This window comes from Panulirus ornatus, chromosome 17 (assembly GCF_036320965.1).
Source record: "Panulirus ornatus isolate Po-2019 chromosome 17, ASM3632096v1, whole genome shotgun sequence".
Lineage (NCBI taxonomy): Eukaryota > Metazoa > Arthropoda > Malacostraca > Decapoda > Palinuridae > Panulirus > Panulirus ornatus.
Genome location: NC_092240.1, coordinates 19,252,934 through 19,273,847, shown reverse-complemented (window position 1 = coordinate 19,273,847; position 20,914 = coordinate 19,252,934). Strand labels below are relative to the sequence as shown.

General features: G+C 41.0%; 1 protein-coding gene across 1 annotated transcript in view; it reads right to left on the bottom strand.

Annotated features, from left to right (window-relative positions):
- LOC139754600 (delta(3,5)-Delta(2,4)-dienoyl-CoA isomerase, mitochondrial-like) overlaps positions 1-20,914 on the bottom strand; it is a 132,768-nt gene that overhangs the window by 98,833 nt on the left and 13,021 nt on the right. The window contains exons 3-4 of the mRNA XM_071672023.1: positions 20,043-20,367; positions 5,736-5,844 (exon numbers count right to left, since the gene is read on the bottom strand). Coding sequence (XP_071528124.1) covers positions 5,736-5,844; positions 20,043-20,338 — 405 coding nt within the window. The 5' untranslated portion in view covers positions 20,339-20,367. The remainder of the gene's footprint in view (positions 1-5,735; positions 5,845-20,042; positions 20,368-20,914) is intronic.

Below are 20,914 nucleotides of genomic sequence, written 5' to 3'. Positions count from 1 at the left end.
CCAAGAGGATATATGTGTCGGAGGTGGAGGGAACGAGGAGAAGTGGGAGACCAAATTGGAGGTGGAAAGATGGAGTGAAAAAGATTTTGTGTGATCGGGGCCTGAACATGCAGGAGGGTGAAAGGCGGGCAAGGAATAGAGTGAATTGGATCGATGTGGTATACCGGGGTTGACGTGCTGTCAGTGGATTGAATCAGGGCATGTGAAGCGTCTGGGGTAAACCATGGAAAGTTGTGTGGGGCCTGGATGTGGAAAGGGAGCTGTGGTTTCAGGCATTATTGCATGACAGCTGGAGACTGGGTGTGAACGAATGGGGCATTTGTTGTCTTTTCCTAGTGCTACCTCGCACACATGAGGGGGGAGGGGGATGGTATTCCATGTGTGGCGAGGTGGCGATGGGAATGAATAGGGGCAGACATTGTGAATTGTGTGCATGGGTATATATGTATGTGTCTGTGTGTGTATATATATGTGTACACTGAGATGTATAGGTATGTATATTTGCGTGTGTGGGCGTGTGTGTGTGTACATTGTGTATGGGGGTGGGTTGGGCCATTTCATTCGTCTGTTTCCTTGCGCTACCTCGCAAATGTGGGAGACAGCGACAAAGCAAAATAAATAAAATAAAATGAATATATATACATATATATATATATATATATATATATATATATATATATATATATATATATATATATATATATATATTTTTTTTGCTTTGTCGCTGTCTCCCACGTTAGCGAGGTAGCGCAAGGAAACAGATGAAAGAATGGCCCATATACACATGTACATAATTCATACTGTCTGCCTTTATTCATTCCCATTGCCACCTTGCCACACATGAAATAAAAAACCCCTTTCCGCTCATGTGTGGGAGGTAACGCTAGGAAAAGACAACAAAGGCCACATTCGTTAACATTCAGTCTCTAGGTGTCATGTAATAATGCACCGAAACCACAGCTCCCTTTCCACAACTAGGCCCCACAGAACTTTACATGGTTTACCCCAGACGCTCCACATGCCCTGGTTCAATCCATTGACAGCACATCGACCCCGGTAAACCGCATCGTTCCAATTCACTCTATTCCTTGCATGCCTTTCCAATCTTTCCTCATTCTCGCCATGTGACCAAACCATTTCAAAACACCCTCTTCTACTCTCTCAACCACACTCTTTTTATTACAACACATCTCTCTTACCCTATTATTACTTACTCGATCAAACCACCTCACACCACATACTGTCCTCAAACATCTCATTTCCAGCACATCCACCCTCCTCCGCACAACTCTATCTATAGCCCATGCCTCGCAACCATATAACATTGTTGGAACCACTATTCCTTCAAACATACCCATTTTTGCTTTCCGAGATAATGTTCTCGACTTCCACACATTCTTCAACGCTCCCAGAACTTTCACCCCCTCCCCAACCTATGATTCACTTCCACTTCTGTGGTTCCATCCACTGCCAAATCCACTCCCAGATACCTAAAACACTTCACTTCCTCCAGTTTTTCTCCATTCAAACTTACCTCCCAATTGACTTGTTCTTCAGCCCTACTGTACCTAATAACCTTGCTCTTATTCACATTTACTCTCAGCTTTCTTCTTACACACACTTTACAAACTCAGTCACCAGCTTTTGCAGTTTCTCACAGGAATCAGCCACCAGCGCTGCATCATCAGCGAACAATAACTGACTCACTTCCCAAGCTCTCTCATCCACAACAGACTGCATACTTGCCCCTCTTTCCAAAACTCTTGCATTCACCTCCCTAACAACCCCATCCATAAAGAAATTAAACAACCATGGAGACATGACGCACCCCTGCCGCAAACCAACATTCACTGAGAACCAATCACTTTCCTCTCTTCTTACTCGTACACATGCCTTACATCTTCGATAAAAACTTTTCACTGCTTCTAACAACTTGCCTCCCACACCATATATTCTTAATACCTTCCACAGAGTATCTCTATTAACTCTATCATATGCCTTCTACAGATCCATAAGTGCCACACACAAATCCATTTGATTTTCTAAGTATTTCTCACTTACATCCTTGAAAGCAAACACCTGATCCACACATCCTCTACCACTTCTGAAACCACACTGCTCTTCCCCAATCTGATGCTCTGTACATGCCTTCACCCTCTCAATCAATACCCTCCCATATAATTTCCCAGGAATACTCAACAGACTTATACCTCTGTAATTTAAGCACTCACCTTTATCCCCTATGCCTTTGTACAATGGCACTATGCAAGCATTTCGCCAATCCTCAGGCACCTCACCATGAGTCATACATACATTAAATAACCTTACCAACCAGTCAACAACACAGTCACCCATTTTTTTAACAAATTCCATTGCAATACCATCCAAACCCGCTGCCTTGCCGGGGATGGGGAAGAAATGATACTTCCTACGTATCCCCTGTATGTCGCAGAAGGCGACTAAAAGGGGAGGGAGCGGGGAAGCACTGTGGAATGTTTGAAAAACACTTCATTATCTGGAAGGGTAAAAATGAGTATGTTTGAAGGTATAGTAGTCCCAAAGGTGTTGTAAGTATATGAGGCATGGCCTATAGATAAAAGTGTAAGGAAGAGGATGAATGTGTTGGAAATAAAATGTCTGATGACAACATATGGCATAAGGAGGGGTGATTGATCTCAGAGGATAGACGAAATCTAGTTAAGTATAATGTCTCTAAGACTAAGTGTCTACCCACATTTCTATCGAAAATTCCTCATGACCCTCTTGTCTCCTTTGATGGTTCTGTATTTCCAACTCAGTGAAAATAATTGGTATTACTGTAACCTCCACTCTTTCTGGGAAACTCCACATTATGGAAATAGCTAAGTCTGCCTGTAAGAAACTGGGAGTCTTGTTTATATATCAAAATTTCTTTTCTTCCAAACAGTTGCTCCATTTATATAAAAGACTGATTGGTCCTGGTATGGATTACTGTTCTCACATCTGGAGTGGTTCTAGCTCTGCATTCTCATATGACAGATTCGAAAGCAATCTGACCTATAAACCCTCCCAGTCTAACTTCAAAACTTGACCTGCTTGCCTTATGCTGCAATGTTGGCTCACTTTCCCTCTTTTATAGGTATTACTTTGGTTTGTGCACCTGAGAGCTGGCTGCTTGTGTGCCCCCACCACTACTTAGAATATGCAATACTCAGCAAGCTGCTGCATCACATGATTACCTTGAGCCATTGGCAACTCAAGGGTGGGCCATTTTGATAACTGTTTCTTTCTCTGCACCTCAAAGCTTTGGTACTCTCTACCTTCTCAAGTCTTTCCCAATAACTATGACCTGGTACCTTTCAAAAGATGGGTTTTTCACTTCCTCCAAAACAGTTTTTTTGCAGACATGGTATGTGTTAGAAGCAGAGGAACAACAGGTAGACCAAATTGCAGATTCAAGGATAAAATTAATAAGATTTTGAGTGCACACGGCCTGAACATGCAGGAGGGTGAAAGGCATACACAAAATATAATGAACTGGAACAATGTGATATACAGGGAGCAATGTGCTGTCAATGGACTGAACCAGGAAGTATGAAGCAGCTGAGTGAAGCCATAGAAAGATCTGTGGGATCTGGTTGTGGCTAGGAGGATGTAGTTTTGGCACATTACACATGAAAGCTAAAGAATGGATGTCATCAAATGAAGGCTTTTATTTGTTTGTTCCTGGTACTTCCTTGCTAATAAGGAAAAAGGTAAACAAGTGTGAAAGAAACATTTTTTTCATACACATTCACTATTTCCTGCATTTCCAAGGCAGTGCTACGGTCAGAAACAAAAATGTCCTAATTTGCTTAGATCCTCTCTCTAGCTGTTTTGTATAATACACTAAAACCAGAGCCCCCTATCCACATCCAGGCCCAACAGGATTTCCTGTGGTTTCCCTAAGCAATTCATATAACCTAGTTCAGCCTAATGGCAACACAGTCCACTCTCAACCGTATTACTCCAAATCACTCTATCCCTTCCATGCCTCACACCCTCCTGCATATTCAGGCTCTGAGCATTCAAAGCATCTTTCACTCCATCCTTCACCTCCTCCTTGGTTTCCCATTTTTCTGTATTCTCTTCACTTTTGACATGTATCCCCTCTTAGTCATTCTTTCCTTACTCATCCTCTTCATAAGTCAAAACCAATTCAGCACATCCTCTTCAACTTTTTTATAAATACTCTTCTTACTACCACACCTCTCTCTTGCCCCATCATTTCTCATTTAATCAACACTTATTACACCAGATACTGTCTTCAAACATTTCATTTCCAACATAATCAACACTTATTACACCAGATATTGTCTTCAAACGTTTCCTTTCCAACACATTTACCCTATCCTTTACATTTTTGTGTAAGGCCCATGCCTCTCATCCATATAGCACCAACAGGAGTACTATAACATCAAACATATCTATCTTTGCCCTTAGAGTCACTGATCTCTCTTTGCACACATTTCTCAATGCACCTGAGACCTTTTCCTTTTGTCATCTCTCCTTTGGGTTTACTACCATCTGCAGATGTCTTGACACAGAACTGTCAAGGCTCCTTGAGTAATCTAGGTCCATGTTTTGGGTACATATGGTCTTGATCTAAATGAGGCGAGGCACCAATGAGGTGTTACAGGAAGCAGCCACCTGATCGTGTATTTTGAGTGCCCAGTGCATGTGCACCCACATTTTCTTGCTTCCAGGTGAGAATTTGGGCTTTCTTCTTAAGAGAGGATCTAACTATCTAGAATCACAGCTCTATCTCACTGTGTATTCTGAGTGCCCAGTGCAAATGCACCGTCATTTTCTTGTTTCCAGGTGAGAATTTGGGATTTCTTCTCCTCAGAAAAGTAGGATCTAACCACCTAGAAGTACAGCATCCATTTGATCATGCATTCTCAGTGCCTAATGCATAAGTACCCACATTTTCTTGCTTCCAGGTGAGAATTTGGGCTTTCTTCTCCTTAGAAAAGTAGGATCTAACCATCTAGAAGTACAGCATCCACCTGATTGTACATTCTGAGTGCCCAGTGCATGTGTACCCACATTTTCTTGCTTCCAGGAGAGAATGTGGGCTTTCTTCTCCTTAAAAGGTAGGAGCTAACCATCTTGAAGTACTTGTGAAAGCAATACTGCATCTGGAAGTGAAATTCCCAAAATGAAGTGGCAGTCAGGAAGAGTAATGAAAGAAAATCTTTCCCTCAAGATACCCTATAAGGCACATTGAGGTGGGTTGCTAGTGCTCACACTGTCAAAAACATTTGCCTCAGCAACTAGATGTACGGTGATTTCACCCAAAGAGTGTCTTGTTCTTGTATCCACAATAAACCTTAAGCATGGATCACCACCGAAAATATTGGGGCATACAATGTTTTTTGCAGACACTGTATTTACCTACTTGTAGCCACAATTGCCTAATCTTTTCAAAAGTTTCCTATGTATAACCAATCTAATCATAGTGCCAGGAGTTCTAAAATGACACTTTTGCAGAAATGAAATGCAATCTAAGTACAAATGTGCAAAAATGGATCCGGACCAGGTATGCTACTTAACCAATATAGACATGAAAGAGTGTGGGTTTAATCATAATCTACAAACTCCTTTCTATATATATTAAATGATCAGTGCCAACACAACTATAGCATAACAATGATCTAATAAAGTGACATCCCAAAATTGATGAATGCTTTTATACAAAAATAAGTCTTTTTTACCTCACCAAGCTCATGGTTGTGTTCTGAAATAAGCTGTGTCACAACCAACTGCTGGCCATCTTCAGTGAGACGAAAGTGAACCTTAACCGGGCAATCCATCCTTAGGGTTCTGCAATTGAATTATGGAATACAAATAAGACATTAAAACATAAGTTTAATCTGGAGGACTTTTCTGAGTATAAACAGTGTGAATCTTAGACATTAGCACTCCCTGGTCCTTATTAAGAATCTGTCCAGACAAAAATCTTTCATAAACCTGATAATAAAGGCCCTATCACTGCTACTGACAAAAATTAAACTAAGCCCTGTTATACAGCAAAAGTCACTCAAGAGATGACATTTACTTAACCCTAGCCTTTATTACCTAGCAAGAAATAGAATACATCTACCCAAATACTATGATTAAAAAGGGTGGATCAGATGGCATGCATGATCTCTCTTCAAACTGTCTAAGTTCAGAAAAATCTCTCTAAAGGTGAACTATGGACAAAAGTGCTCTCAATATGTAGAGAATGTTTTATTTGTAGGGTGGAAACCACTTGCCAATCATCTTTACATAATGATGAGTCTCTCAAAAATAAGCAGAATATTGAGTCTAAGATATCAAGACATATGAATCACTAATTAAGACATTTCTCATAACATTTGTGACACAATCACCATGAATCAAATTACCCTCATAGTCAAGCACAAGGCACTGACAAATGTAGGACAAGTAAAGCTAAGAATTTTAGGACAACATCTGGGGTCCTGAAATGCATTTTCTTCATAATCAGGTGAAAAGTCTACTTGAGTTGATGTTGCGTGGTATTATCAGTTTACTGAACTAGTCCAACATATTTTACACACACACTTTGACACACTTATCTTGTCATGCTGAGGATAAGTACAACAATATGCCACTAAATCTAGAGACTATCAATTGCTAAAGGATGTACAAGGTAGCAGTATCCTTTTATCCTTCTTAACTGGATAATGCAACCCCATTACAGATCTCATAGGTTATATAAACACCCTGGTGTTTCCCGAGATTGGTGTCAGGACAGCCTATGCAGTGTTTAATACTGGATCACAGCATCTGAATATATTATCAATAATCCCAGTAACTACAACATAAACCTAAAGCATGCATCTGTTTGTTGGTTCTCACAGCTTTTGTGTGGACACCATCCACATCAGGACTAACCCCTACACCACCTCCTTCTTTCCTCTTATAGTTATGATGTAGAATTCTCTTCAGTCTACCATTTTTTCCTCTTCCTACAACCTTTCTATCTTTATGAGTCAGGACTACAAGCATTGAAGAAGTTCAACCTAACCCTCCACTATTCTTTCTTCTTTTACCTGTAATCTTACATTTCATCTGATAAGGCTATGGATAAGGCTTGGATGGTACTGCAGGAGAATTCATTATGAAAGGGAGTGACTGTAATGTTGGTTGGTTGGTAAAGATATTCAATGTATGTATGGATCATGGTGAAGTGCCTGACAATTGACAGAATGCATGCATAGTGCCATTGTACAAAGGCAAAGGGGATAAAGGTGAGCATGCAAACTAGAGGCATAAGTGTGTTGAGTATTCCTGGGAAATTGTATGGGAGGGTATTGATTGAAAGGGTGAAGGCATGTACAGAGCATCAAATTGGGGAGGAGAAGTATGGTTTAAGAAGTGGTAGAGGATGTGTGGATCATGTTTACTTTGAAGAATATGTGTGAGAAATACTTAGGAAAACAGATGGATTTGTGTGTAGCATTTATGGATCTGGAGAAGGATATGATAGGGTTGATGAAGATGCTTTGTGGAAAGTCTCAAGAGTATATGGAGTGGGAGGTAAGCTGCTAGAAGCATTGAAATGTTTTTACCTAGGATGTAAGGCATGTGTATGAGTAGGAAGAGAGGAGAGTGATTGGTTTCTGGTGAAGGTCAGTCTACAGCAGGGGCATGTGATGTACCCGTGTTTGTTTAATTTGTTTCTGGATGGGGTGGTTAGGGAGGTGAATGCAAGAGTTCTGGGGAGAGAGGTGGCTGATTCAAGCGAGAAACTGCAAAGGTTTGAATGAGTTTGGAAAAGTGTGTGAAAGGAGAAAGCTGAGAGCAATTGTGAATAAGAGCAAGGTTATTAGGTTCAGTAGGGTTGAGGGACAAGTTAATTGGGATGTAAGTCTGAATGGAGAAAAATTGGAGGAAGTAAAAAGTTTTAGATATCTGGGAGTGGACACAGCAGCGAATGGAACCACGGAAGCAGAGGTGAGTCACAGGGTGTGGGAGGGGGCGAAGGTTTGAGGAGTGATGAAGAATGTGTGGAAGGAGAGAATATTATCTGAGAGAGCAAAAATGGGTATGTCTGAAGGAAGAGTTGTTCCAGCAATACTATATGGTTACAAGGCATGGGATATAGATAGGATTGTAGGGAGAAAGGAGGATGTGTTGGAAATGAAATGTTTGAGGACAAAATGTGGTGAGGTGGTTTGATCGAGTAAGTGATGAAATGTAGCAGAGATGTGTGGAAATAAATAGAGTGTTTGAGCGAGCAGAAGAGGGTGTGTTGAAATGGTTTGGACATATGGAGAATCAGTGAGGAAGATTGACAAGGAGGATATATGTGTCAGAGGTGGAGGGAACAAGGAGAAACGTAAGACTAAATTGGAGGTTGAAGGATGGAGTGAAAAAGATTTTGAGTGATCATGGCCTCAACATATAGGAGGGTGACATTCAAAGAATAGAGTGAAATGGAACAATGTGGTATACTGGGGTTGATATGCTGTCAATGGACTGAACCAAGGCATGTCATACCTCTGGGATAAATCATGGAAAGGTCTGTGGGGCGTAGTTGTGTATAGAGAGCTGTGGTTTTGGTGCATTACACATGACAGCTAGAGACTGAGTGTGAACAAATGTGGCCTTTTTTTTGTCTGTTATCCTGGTGCTACCTCTGATTTAGGGGGTGCCGATGCTGTTTCCTGTGGGGCAGGGAGGCACCAGGAATGGATGAGGACAAGCAAATATGAATATGTACAGGTGTATATATGTATATGTGTATGTGTATGTATATATGTTGATATGTATATGTATGTATACATACATGTATGTACATTTATGTATATATATGTATATATATGTGAGATGGAGATGGAGTGAGTATTTTGAAGGTTTGTTGAATGTGTTAGATGATAAGAGTGGCAGATATAGGGTGTTTTGGTCAAGGTGGTGTGCAAAGTGAGAGGGTTGGGGAAAATTATTTGGTAAACAGAGAAGAGGTAGTTAAAGCTTTGCGGATAATGAAAGCCAGCAATGCAGCGGGTTTGGATGGTATTGCAGTGGAACTTGTTAAAAAAGGGGGTGACTGTGTTGTTGACTGGTAAGTAAGGATATTTAATGTATGTATGACTCATGGTGAGGTGCCTGAGGATTGGCGGAATGCATGCATAATGCCATTGTACAAATTCAAAGGAGATAAAAGTGAGTGTTCAAATTACAGAGGTATAAGTTTGTTGAGTATTCCTGGGAAATTATATGGGAGGGTATTGATTGAGAGGGGGACAGCATGTACAGAGCATCAGATTGGGGAAGAGCAATATGGCTTCAGAAGTGGTAGAGGATGTGTAGATCAGGTGATTGCTTTGAAAAATGTATGTGAGAAATACTTAGAAAAGCAAATGGATTTGTACGTAGCATTTATGGATCTGGAGAAGGCATATGATAGAGTTGATAGAGAAGCTCTGTGGAAGATATTAAGAATATATGGTGTGTGGGAGGCAAGTTGCTAGAAGCAGAGAAAAGTTTTTATCGAGGAAGTAAGGCAAGTGTAGGAGTAGGAAGAGAGGAGAGTGATTGGTTCTCAGTGAATGTCAGTTTGCTACAGGGGTGCGTGATGTCTCCATGGTTGTTTAATTTGTTTATGGATGGGGTTGTTAGGGAGGTGAATGCAAGAGTTTTGGAGAGAGGGGCAAGTATGCAGTCTGTTATGGATGAAAGGGCTTGGGAAGTGAGTCAGTTGTTGTTCGCTGATAAAATAGTGCTGGTAGCTGATTTGAGTGAGAAACTACAGAAGCTGGTGACTGAGTTTGGTAAAGTGTGTGAAAGAAGAAAGTTGAGAGTAAATGTGAATAAGAGCAAGGTTATTAGGTTCAGTAGGGTTGAGGGACAAGTCAACTGGGAGGAAAGTTTGAATGGAGAAAAACTGGAGGAAGTGAAGTGTTTTAGATATCTGAGAGTGGATTTGGCAGCAGATGGAACCATGGAAGCGGAAGTGAGTCACAAGGTGGGGGAGGGGACGAAAGTTCTGGGAGCATTGAAAAATGTGTGGAAGGCGAAAACATTATCTCGGAAATCAAAAATGGGTATGTTTGAAGGAATAGTGATTCCAACAATGTTATGTGGTTGCGAGGCATGGGCTATAGATAGAGTTGTGGGGAGGAGGGTGGATGTGCTGGACATGAGATGTTTGAGAACAATATGTGGTGTGAGGTGGTTTGATCGAGTAAGTAATGAAAGGGTAAGAGAGATGTGTGGAAATAAAAAGAGTGTGGTTGAGAGAGCAGAAGAGAGAATGAGTGAGGAAAGATTGACAAAGAGGATATGTGTGTCAGAGGTGGAGGGAACGAGAAGTGGGAGACCAAATTGGAGGTGAAAAATGGAGTGAAAAAGATTTTGAGCGATCAGGGCCTGGACAAGCAGGAGGGTGAAAGGCGTGCAAGGAATAGAGTGAATTTGAATGATGTGGTATATCGGGGTCAACCTGCTGTCAATGGATTGAACCAGGGCATGTGAAGCGTCTGGGGTAAACCATGGAAAGTTTTGTGGGGCCTGGATGTGGAGAGGGAGCTGTGGTTTCGGTGTATTATACATGACAGGTAAAGACTGAGTGTGAACGAATGTGGCCTTTGTTGTCTTTTCCTAGCACTACCTCGTGCATGTGCAGGGGTTGTCATTTCATGTGAGGCAGGGTGTGTGGCAGGGTGGCGACAGGAGTGAATAAAGACAGCAAGTATGAATTATGTACATTTCTATATATGTATATGTTTGTGTATGTATATATATGTATACATTGAAATGTATAGGTATGCATATGTGTGTGTGTGTTTGGATGTGTATGTATATACATGTGTATGTGCGTGGGTTGGATAATTCTTTCTTCTGTTTCCTTGTGCTACCTCGCTAATGCGGAAGACAGCAATAAAGTACGATAATATTAATAATATTATTATATTATTATTATCATACTTTGTTGTTGTCTCCCGCATCAGCAAGGAAACAGATGAAAGAATAGCCCAACCCACTCACATACACATGTATATACATACACGTCCACACACGCACATATACATACCTATACTTCTCAATGTATACATATATATACACACACACAGACATATACATATATACCAATGTACATAATTCATACTGTCTGCCCTTATTCATTCCTGTTGCCACCCCGCCACACATGAAATGACAACCCCCTCCCCCCCCATGTGTGCGAGGTAGTGTTAAGAAAAAACAAAGGCCACATTCATTCACAATCAGTCTCTACCTGTCATGCATAATGCACGGAAACCACAGCTCCCTTTTCACATCCAGGCCCCACAAAACTTTCCATGGTTTACCCCAGATGTTTCACATGTCCTAGTTCAATCCACGGACAGCACGTCGACCCGGGTATACCACATCGTTCCAATTCACTCTATTCCTTGCACGCCTTTCATCCTCCTACAGGTTCAGGCCCTGATCACTCAAAATCTTTTTCACTCCATCTTTCCACCTCCAATTTGGTCTCCCACTTCTCCTCGTTCCCTCCACCTCTGACACATATATCCTTTTTGGCAATCTTTCTTCACTCATTCTCTCCATGTGACCAAACCATTTCAAAACACCCTCTTCTGCTCTCTCAACCACACTCTTTTTATTACCACACACCTCTCTTACCCTTTCATTACTTACTCAATCAAACCACCTCACACCACATATTGTCCTCAAACATCTCATTTCCAGCACATTCACCCTCCTCCACACAACTCTATCTATAGCCCACGACTCGCAACCATATAACATTGTTGGAACCACTATTCCTTCAAACATACCCATTTCTACTTTCCAAGATAATGTTCTCGACTTCCACATATTTTTCAATGCTCCCAGAACTTTTGCCCCCTCCCCCACCCTGTGATTCACTTCCACTTCCATGGTTCCATCCGCTGCCAAATCCACTCCCAGATATCAAAAACACTTTACTTCCTCCAGTTTTACTCCATTAAAACTTACCTCCCAATTGACTTGTCCTTCAACCCTACTGTATCTAATAACCTTGCCCTTATTCACATTTACTCTCAGCTTTCTTCTTTCACATACTTTACCAAATTCAGTCAACAACTTCTGCAGTTTCTCACCCGAATCAGCCACCAGCACTGTATCATCAGTGAACAACAACTGACTCACTTCCCAAGCTCTCTCATCCACAACAGACAACATACTCGCCCCTCTTTCCAAAACTCTTACATTCACCTCCCTAATAACCCCATCCATAAACAAATTAAACAACCATGGAGACATCACACACCCTTGCCGCAAACCAACGTTCACTGAGAACCAATCACTTTCCTCTCTTCCTACACGTACACATGCCTTACCTCCTCGATAAAAACTTTTCACTGCTTCTAACAACTTGCCTCCCACACCATACATTCTTAATACCTTCCACAGAGCATCTCTATCAACTCTATCATATGCCTTCTCCAGATCCATAAATGCTACATACAAATCCATTTGCTTTTTTAAGTATTTCTCACATACATTCTTCAAAGCAAACACCTGATCCACACATCCTCTACCACTACTGATACCACACTGCTCTTCCCCAATCTAATGTTCTGTACATGCCTTCACCCTCTCAATCAATAGCCTCCTATATAATTTCCCAGGAACACTCAACAAACTTATACCTCTGTAATTTGAGCACTCACTTTTATCCCCTTTGCCTTTGTACAATGGCACTATGCAAGCATTCCACCAATCCTTAGGCACCTCACCATGAGTCATACATGCATTAAATAATCTTACCAACCAGTCAACAATACAGTCACCCCCCTTTCTTAATAAATTCCTCTGCAATACCATCCAAACCCGCTGCCTTGTCGGCTTTCATCTTCCGTAAAGCTTTTACTACCTCTTCTCTGTTTACTAAATCATTCTCCCTAACCCTCTCACTTTGCACACCACCTCGACCAAAACACCCTATATCTGCTAATCTATCATCAAACACATTCAACAAACCTTCAAAATACTCACTCCATCTCCTTCTCACATCACCACTACCTGTTATCGCCTCCCCATTAGCCCCCTTAACTGATGTTTCTCATTTGTTCCCTTGTCTTATGCACTTTATTTACCTCCTTCCAAAACATCTTTTTATTCTACCTAAAATTTAATGATTCTCTCTCACCCAACACTCATTTGGCCTCTTTTTCACTTCTTGCAACTGCCTCTTTCTTTTATACATCTCCCAGTCATTTGCATTGTTTCCCTGCAAAAATCGTCCAAATGCCTCTCTCTTCTCTTTCACTAATAATCTTACTTCTTCATCCCACCACTCACTACCCTTTCTAATCAACCCACCTCCCACTCTTCTCATGCCACAAGCATCTTTTGCACAAGCCATCACTGCTTCCCTAGATACATCTCATTCCTCCCCCACTCCCTTTATGTCCTTTTTCCATTCTGTACTCAGTCTCTCCTAGTACTTCCTCACACAAGTCTCCTTCCCAAGCTCACTTACTCTCACCACTCTCTCCACCCCAACATTCTCTCTTCTTTTCTGAAAACCTCTACAAATCTTCACCTTTGCCTCCACAAGATAATGATCAGACATCCCTCCAGTTGCACCTCTCAGCACATTAACATCCAAAAGTCTCTCTTTTGTGCGCCTATCAATTAACTAGTAATCCAATAACGCTCTCTGGCCATCTCTCCTACTTACATACGTACACTTATGTACATCTCTCTTTTTAAACCAGGTATTCCCAATCACCAGTCTTTTTTCAGCAAATAAATCTACAAGCTCTTCACCATTTCCATTTACAACACTGAACACCCCATGTACGCCAATTATTCCCTCAATGCCACATTACTCATCTTTGCATTCAAATCACCCATCACTACAACCCAGTCTCGTACATCAAAACTACTAACACACTCACTCAGCTGCTCCCAAAACACTTGCCCCTCATGATCTTTCTTCTCATGCCCTGGTGCATATGCACCAATAACCACCCATCTCTCTCTGTCTACTTTCAGTTTTACCCATACCAATCTAGTTTACTTTCTTACACTCTATCACATACTCCCATCACTCCTGTTTCAGGAGTAGTGCTACTCCTTCCCTTGCTCTTGTCCTCTCACTAACCCCTGACTTTACTCACAAGACATTCCCAAACCACTCTTCCCCTTTACCCTTGAGCTTCGTTTCACTCAGAGCCAAAACATCCAAGTTCCTTTCCTCAAACATACTACCTATCTCTCCTTTTTTCTCAACTTAAGTTACATCCACACATTTAGACACCCCAATCTGAGCCTACGAGGAGGATGAGCACTCCCCGCAGGACTCCTTCTTTGTTTCCCCTTTGAGAAAGTTAAAATACAAGGAGGGGAGGGTTTCCAGCCCCCGTTCCCATCCCCTTTAGTCGCCTTCTATGACACGTGGGGAATGAATGGGAAGTATTCTTTCTCCCCAATCCCTAGGGATAGGGGAGAATATATAAATAAAAATAAATATTTTTTTTTTTTTTTTTTTTTTTTTTTATACTTTGTCGCTGTCTCCCGCGTTTGCGAGGTAGCGCAAGGAAACAGACGAAAGAAATGGCCCAACCCCCCCCACACACATGCATATACACACGTCCACCCACGCAAATACACATACCTACACAGCTTTCCATGGTTTACCCCAGACGCTTCACATGCCTTGATTCAATCCACTGACAGCACGTCAACCCCGGTATACCACATCGCTCCAATTCACTCTATTCCTTGCCCTCCTTTCACCCTCCTGCATGTTCAGGCCCCGATCACACAAAATCTTTTTCACTCCATCTTTCCACCTCCAATTTGGTCTCCCTCTTCTCCTTGCTCCCTCCACCTCCGACACATATATCCTCTTGGTCAATCTTTCCTCACTCATCCTCTCCATGTGCCCAAACCACTTCAAAACACCCTCTTCTGCTCTCTCAACCACGCTCTTTTTATTTCCACACATCTCTCTTACCCTTACGTTACTCACTCGATCAAACCACCTCACACCACACATTGTCCTCAAACATCTCATTTCCAGCACATCCATCCTCCTAAACACAACTCTATCCATAGATATATATATATATATATATATATATATATATATATATATATATATATATATATATATATATATATACATATATATATATATATATATTTTGAGTGACATGTTCAGGCCCCAGTCACTCAAAATGTTTTTTACACCATCCTTCCATCTCCAATTTGGTCCTCCCATTCTCCTTGTTCCCTCCACTTCTGACACATATATCCCTATTCATTCTATCCATAAGTTCAAACCATTTCAGCACACCCTCCTCAGCTCTGTCAACCACACTCTTTTTATTAAGACACTTCTCCCACCTTTTCATCTCTAGCTCCCTAGGGTAGGGGAGAAAGAATTCTCAACATATTTCTTTGATGTCTTAAAAGGTAAATAACGGGAGCAGGTGCAGGGGCCTGGAAACTTTTCCCTCCCTGTATTTCAGTTTCTAAAAAATGGAATGTAAGAAGGAACTAGGGAGTGCTGTCTTTTGTTATATTATTATTATTGTTTATTATTATTATTATTATTATTATTATTATTATTATTATATCCCTGGGGATAGGGTTTTAAGAATACTTCCCACGTATTCCCTGCGTGTCGTAGAAGGCGACTAAAAGGGGAGGGAGCGGGGGGCTGGAATTCCTCCCCTCTCATTTTTTTTTTAAATTTTCCAAAAGAAGGAACAGAGGGGGGCCAGGTGAGGATATTCCAAAAAAGGCCCAGTCCTCTGTTCTTAGCGCTACCTTGCTAATGCGGGAAATGGCGAATAGTTTAAAAAAAAATATATATATATATATATATATATATATATATATGGAAATGAGATGTTTGAGGACAATGTGTGGTGTGAGGTGGTTTGATCGAGTGAGTAACGTAAGGGTAAGAGAGATGTGTGGAAATAAAAAGAGCGTGGTTGAGAGAGCAGAGGAGGGTGTTTTGAAGTGGTTTGGGCACATGGAGAGGATGAGTGAGGAAAGATTGACCAAGAGGATATATGTGTCGGAGGTGGAGGGAGCAAGGAGAAGAGGGAGACCAAATTGGAGGTGGAAAGATGGAGTGAAAAAGATTTTGTGTGATCGGGGCCTGAACATGCAGGAGGGTGAAAGGAGGGCAAGGAATAGAGTGAATTGGAGCGATGTGGTATACCGGGGTTGACGTGCTGTCAGTGGATTGAATCAAGGCATGTGAAGCGTCTGGGGTAAACCATGGAAAGCTGTGTAGGTATGTATATTTGCGTGTGTGGACGTATGTATATACATGTGTATGGGGGGGTTGGGCCATTTCTTTCGTCTGTTTCCTTGCGCTACCTCGCAAACGCGGGAGACAGCGACAAAGTATAAAAAAAAATATATATATATATATATATATATATGGAAATGAGATGTTTGAGGACAATGTGTGGTGTGAGGTGGTTTGATCGAGTGAGTAACGTAAGGGTAAGAGAGATGTGTGGAAATAAAAAGAGCGTGGTTGAGAGAGCAGAAGAGGGTGTTTTGAAGTGGTTTGGGCACATGGAGAGGATGAGTGAGGAAAGATTGACCAAGAGGATATATGTGTCGGAGGTGGAGGGAGCAAGGAGAAGAGGGAGACCAAATTGGAGGTGGAAAGATGGAGTGAAAAAGATTTTGTGTGATCGGGGCCTGAACATGCAGGAGGGTGAAAGGAGGGCAAGGAATAGAGTGAATTGGAGCGATGTGGTATACCGGGGTTGACGTGCTGTCAGTGGATTGAATCAAGGCATGTGAAGCGTCTGGGGTAAACCATGGAAAGCTGTGTAGGTATGTATATTTGCGTGTGTGGACGTATGTATAAACATGTGTATGGGGGGGGTTGGGCCATTTCTTTCGTCTGTTTCCTTGCGCTACCTCGCAAACGCGGGAGACAGCGCCAAAGTATAAAAAAAAAAAAATATATATATAGGTATGTATATGTGCACGTGTGGACATGTATGTATATACCTGTGTATGTGGGTGGGTTGGGTTATCCTTTCGTCCGTTTCCTTGTGCTATCTCGCTAATGCCGGAGACATATACACATATACAGATGTATATAATTCATACTTGCTGCCTTTATCTATTCCTGTCGCCACCCCACCATACATGAAATGACAACTCCCTCCCCCCACATGCGCATGAGGTAGCACTAGGGAAAGGCAACAAAGGCCACATTCGTTCACACTCAGTCTCTAGCTGTCATGTATAATGCACCGAAACCACAGCTCCCTTTCCACATCCACGCCCCACAAACCTTCTATGGTGTACCCCAGACACTTCACATGCCCTGGTTCAATCCAATGACAACATGTCAACCCCGGTATACTACATCGTTCCAATTCACTCTATTCCTTGCACGCCTTTTACCCTCCTGCATGTTCAGGCCCCGATCGCTCAAAATCTTTTTCACTCCATCCTTCCACCTCCAATTTGGTCTCCCACTTCTCCTAGTTCTCTCCACCTCTGACATATATATATCCTCTTTGTCAATCTTTCCTCACTCATTCTCTCCATGTGACCAAACCATTTGAAAACACCCTCTTTTGCTCTCTCAACCATACTCTTTTTATTTCCACATATCTCTCTTACCCTTACATTACTTACATGATCAAACCACCTCACACCATATATCGTCCTCAGACGCTTCATTTCCAACACATCCACCCTCTTCCGTACAACCCTATCTACAGCCCATGCCTTGCAATCGCATAACATTATTGGAACTACTATTCCTTCAAACAAACCCATTTTTGCTCTCTGAGATAACGTTCTCTCCTTCCAAACATTCTCCATCACTACCAGAACCTTTGCCAGAACCTTTGTCCTTTCCCCCCCACCCTGTGTCTGAATTCTGCTTCCACAGTTCCATCCACTGCTAAGTCCACTCCCAGATATCTAAAACACTTCACTTACTCCAATTTTTCTCCATTCAAATTACATCCCAATCAACTTGTCCCTTCACCCTACTGAACCCAATAACCTTGCTCTTATTCACATTACACAGCCCTGCCTCAAACCCACTGAAACTTTAGCTGAACTCTCCATCCACTCTTATACATGCATTTTCTCCTCTATAGAAGGCTTTTACACTTACCAACAGTTGTCCCATACCCCATATATCCTTAGCACTTCTATATTCTCTACAGCCATAAAAGCTGCAAACAACTTCTCATCTTTCATTAAATACTTTTCCACAGTCACCTTTACTACAAAAAATCTGATCCACACATACCATACCTTTCCTAAAACCCACTTGCTCCTCAGTAATTTTCTATTCAGTCACTTCCATCATTATCAATTAACATTCTTTCATCACTTTTTTTGGTATATTTAACAGACTTATTCCCCTATAACTGCTACATACATCCTTAGCACCTTTTCCTTAAAATATGGGAACAATAATAGCTTTCACCTAATCCTCAGGCACAACCTTCTGTTTCCATGCCAAATTACATACCAGATGCATCCACTCTATCACAGTTTCTCCTCCATACTTCAGCATTTCAACTATAATCACATCCACTCCAGGTGTCTTTCCTACCTTCAGACTCATTATCGCTCTTCTTACCTCCCTTTTTGCTCAAGGCCTTTGCACTTGTATCCTCTTCCTTCCATCCTCCATACCCATGAATGTAACAATGGCTGCCTCACCTTCTACCGCATTCATCAGTTCTTCAAAATACTCTTTCCATCTTCCTTTCTGTTTCTCCTTTTGATTGAGCAACTCTCCTTCCTCATTTCTCACATTAATATTTCTAATCTTAATCCACCTCTTTCCTTTTTCACCTATTTCCAGTACAATTTCTTATTTTCACTATACTTTTTGCTCTACTTTCTTCCAAAATCTTCATCTACTCTTTCTTTGCTTCCTCTATCAGTTTAACATTCAGCTTACACATCTTATATTCTTCCCTCTTCCTTTGCTGAACTTCCATTGGTACATGTGCAATTACTAACCATAAAAAGCACACATGTCATTAAGTATATGAGGAGAATTATGCATTATCTTTCATGCTATTTCAAGGCCATACAAGTCATGTCTGCTCTCTAGTTTCTGCTTATCCTTTATACTTACATGTATTTCTTTCACAGATAGTGATAAGGGTCATTAACAAATTTTCATCTAGTGCTCACCCCAACTCTCCTCCATCCCATTCATACCTTTTCTACCATCGATTGTCAGGAGCACTTCAGCAACATGCTGCAGCCATATTGGTTATGTTAGCTCACTTTTTTGTAAGTATCCCATTACTTTTACATGGATTTCTTTCAATTTTTCTTATAATGGGAACAATAAATTTGAGGACCCTGTTTTGTGTCTAAACAATTGAGAAACCTTCTTTCCTTCTGCTAGCATTTAAGGGTTTATGTGTATATCTATGAAACAGGGTTCAAGATGTGTATGAGTGAACTAAGTGACAATAAGCACTTGATGCACCTCAATAGCAACAGATAAAGATATAAATGTATATATACTCATCAAAACTTCTTGCTAACTTAGAAATGATGACATGAATCTGGTATCCAAAACAGTATTTTCACGTTTGTCTGAGAGAATTGGTAAAATTCAAAAATATTCCCCACAACTAATTCACTAATTCAATTATCAATTATATCTAATTTCTTTCTCACCTCATGTAACCAATCTAACTCATCATTTCCAATCTCTCACTTCTGACCACCCTTCCCCTTTTCTTTTTCTTTACAATTTTCACCATCTTATGTTCCAACAGTTTATAGGTGCACTCTTCCCAATGTGCATGATATGGTGACAAGAAAAAAAAATGCATTAGTGGAGCAATTTTTCTACAAAGTTCATCACTCATTGTATACTGGTAGGGATATGTTCTTTTCATAGATATACCAGTTGTAATAAATCCTGAAAAGCAAACATGAAATCACAGTTTACATTCCTAACAGTATGAAATTACTAACATAACAATTACTACTCTTGGAGTACTCAAAGAATGAACTAAATTGATTTTTACCTGGATTTCCTTTGACCATTGCTGGTTGATTTAAACTTTCGTCCACCAGAACGGCAACACAGTGTTGCAGTGAAGTACTTAACAGCTGCATTGACTTTTTCTGCCTTTTGGGGTGCTCTCTTTTTGGCAGCCTCAACAGTCCGTGAATCCCGAATCCAAAGATGCACATTAAAATTATCTTCATACTGCTTCTTCCTCCGCAGAACATCATTCCATGATGAAAAACATTCCCCTGTAGTGAAAACAACAGATTCCATCGTGGCAAAGTAAGCTAGTTCATGATGACGGCTTCCCATTTACAAGTAACAGCCAAGCTTGGTTTTCCCTGTGAAAATTAAATGGTATAAGTGCTAAAAAACATATACCATGAATGAAAATAAATACATGCACCATTAATGGCAGTCATCAAAGACTACCCAACTGTGAGCTGATTATTTTTATAATACAATGAAACCTCTTGAGGCAAGATTCAACCTTGGGGGAATTCTGGGCACAGTACCCAGAGAAGGCTTAAAAGCAAAAACAGTAATTTGATTAAGATATTTGTTTCACAAGACAAAAATTTGTAGATTTTGAAAATTGAAAAACTCTCTCCTCGACAATGTCCCATAATCATAAGAGATTTCCTGGAAATGCTTGTACCCCCTACAACCCCAAAAACAAATGAAAAGGCAACAAAGCCTTCACTTACTCTTTCTGAATAGCCAAGGTGCCTGCAGCTAATGTTCATAAATCAGGGCCCTACTAGCCAATAAGCAATGTAACAATCTACCTCACAACAACTACTGGAAGCTCATATTCTATACTTCATGGGTGCCAACCCAAGGTAGCCACCACAGGTCCACAAACAGGAAGTCAGAGGAGGGTAAAAA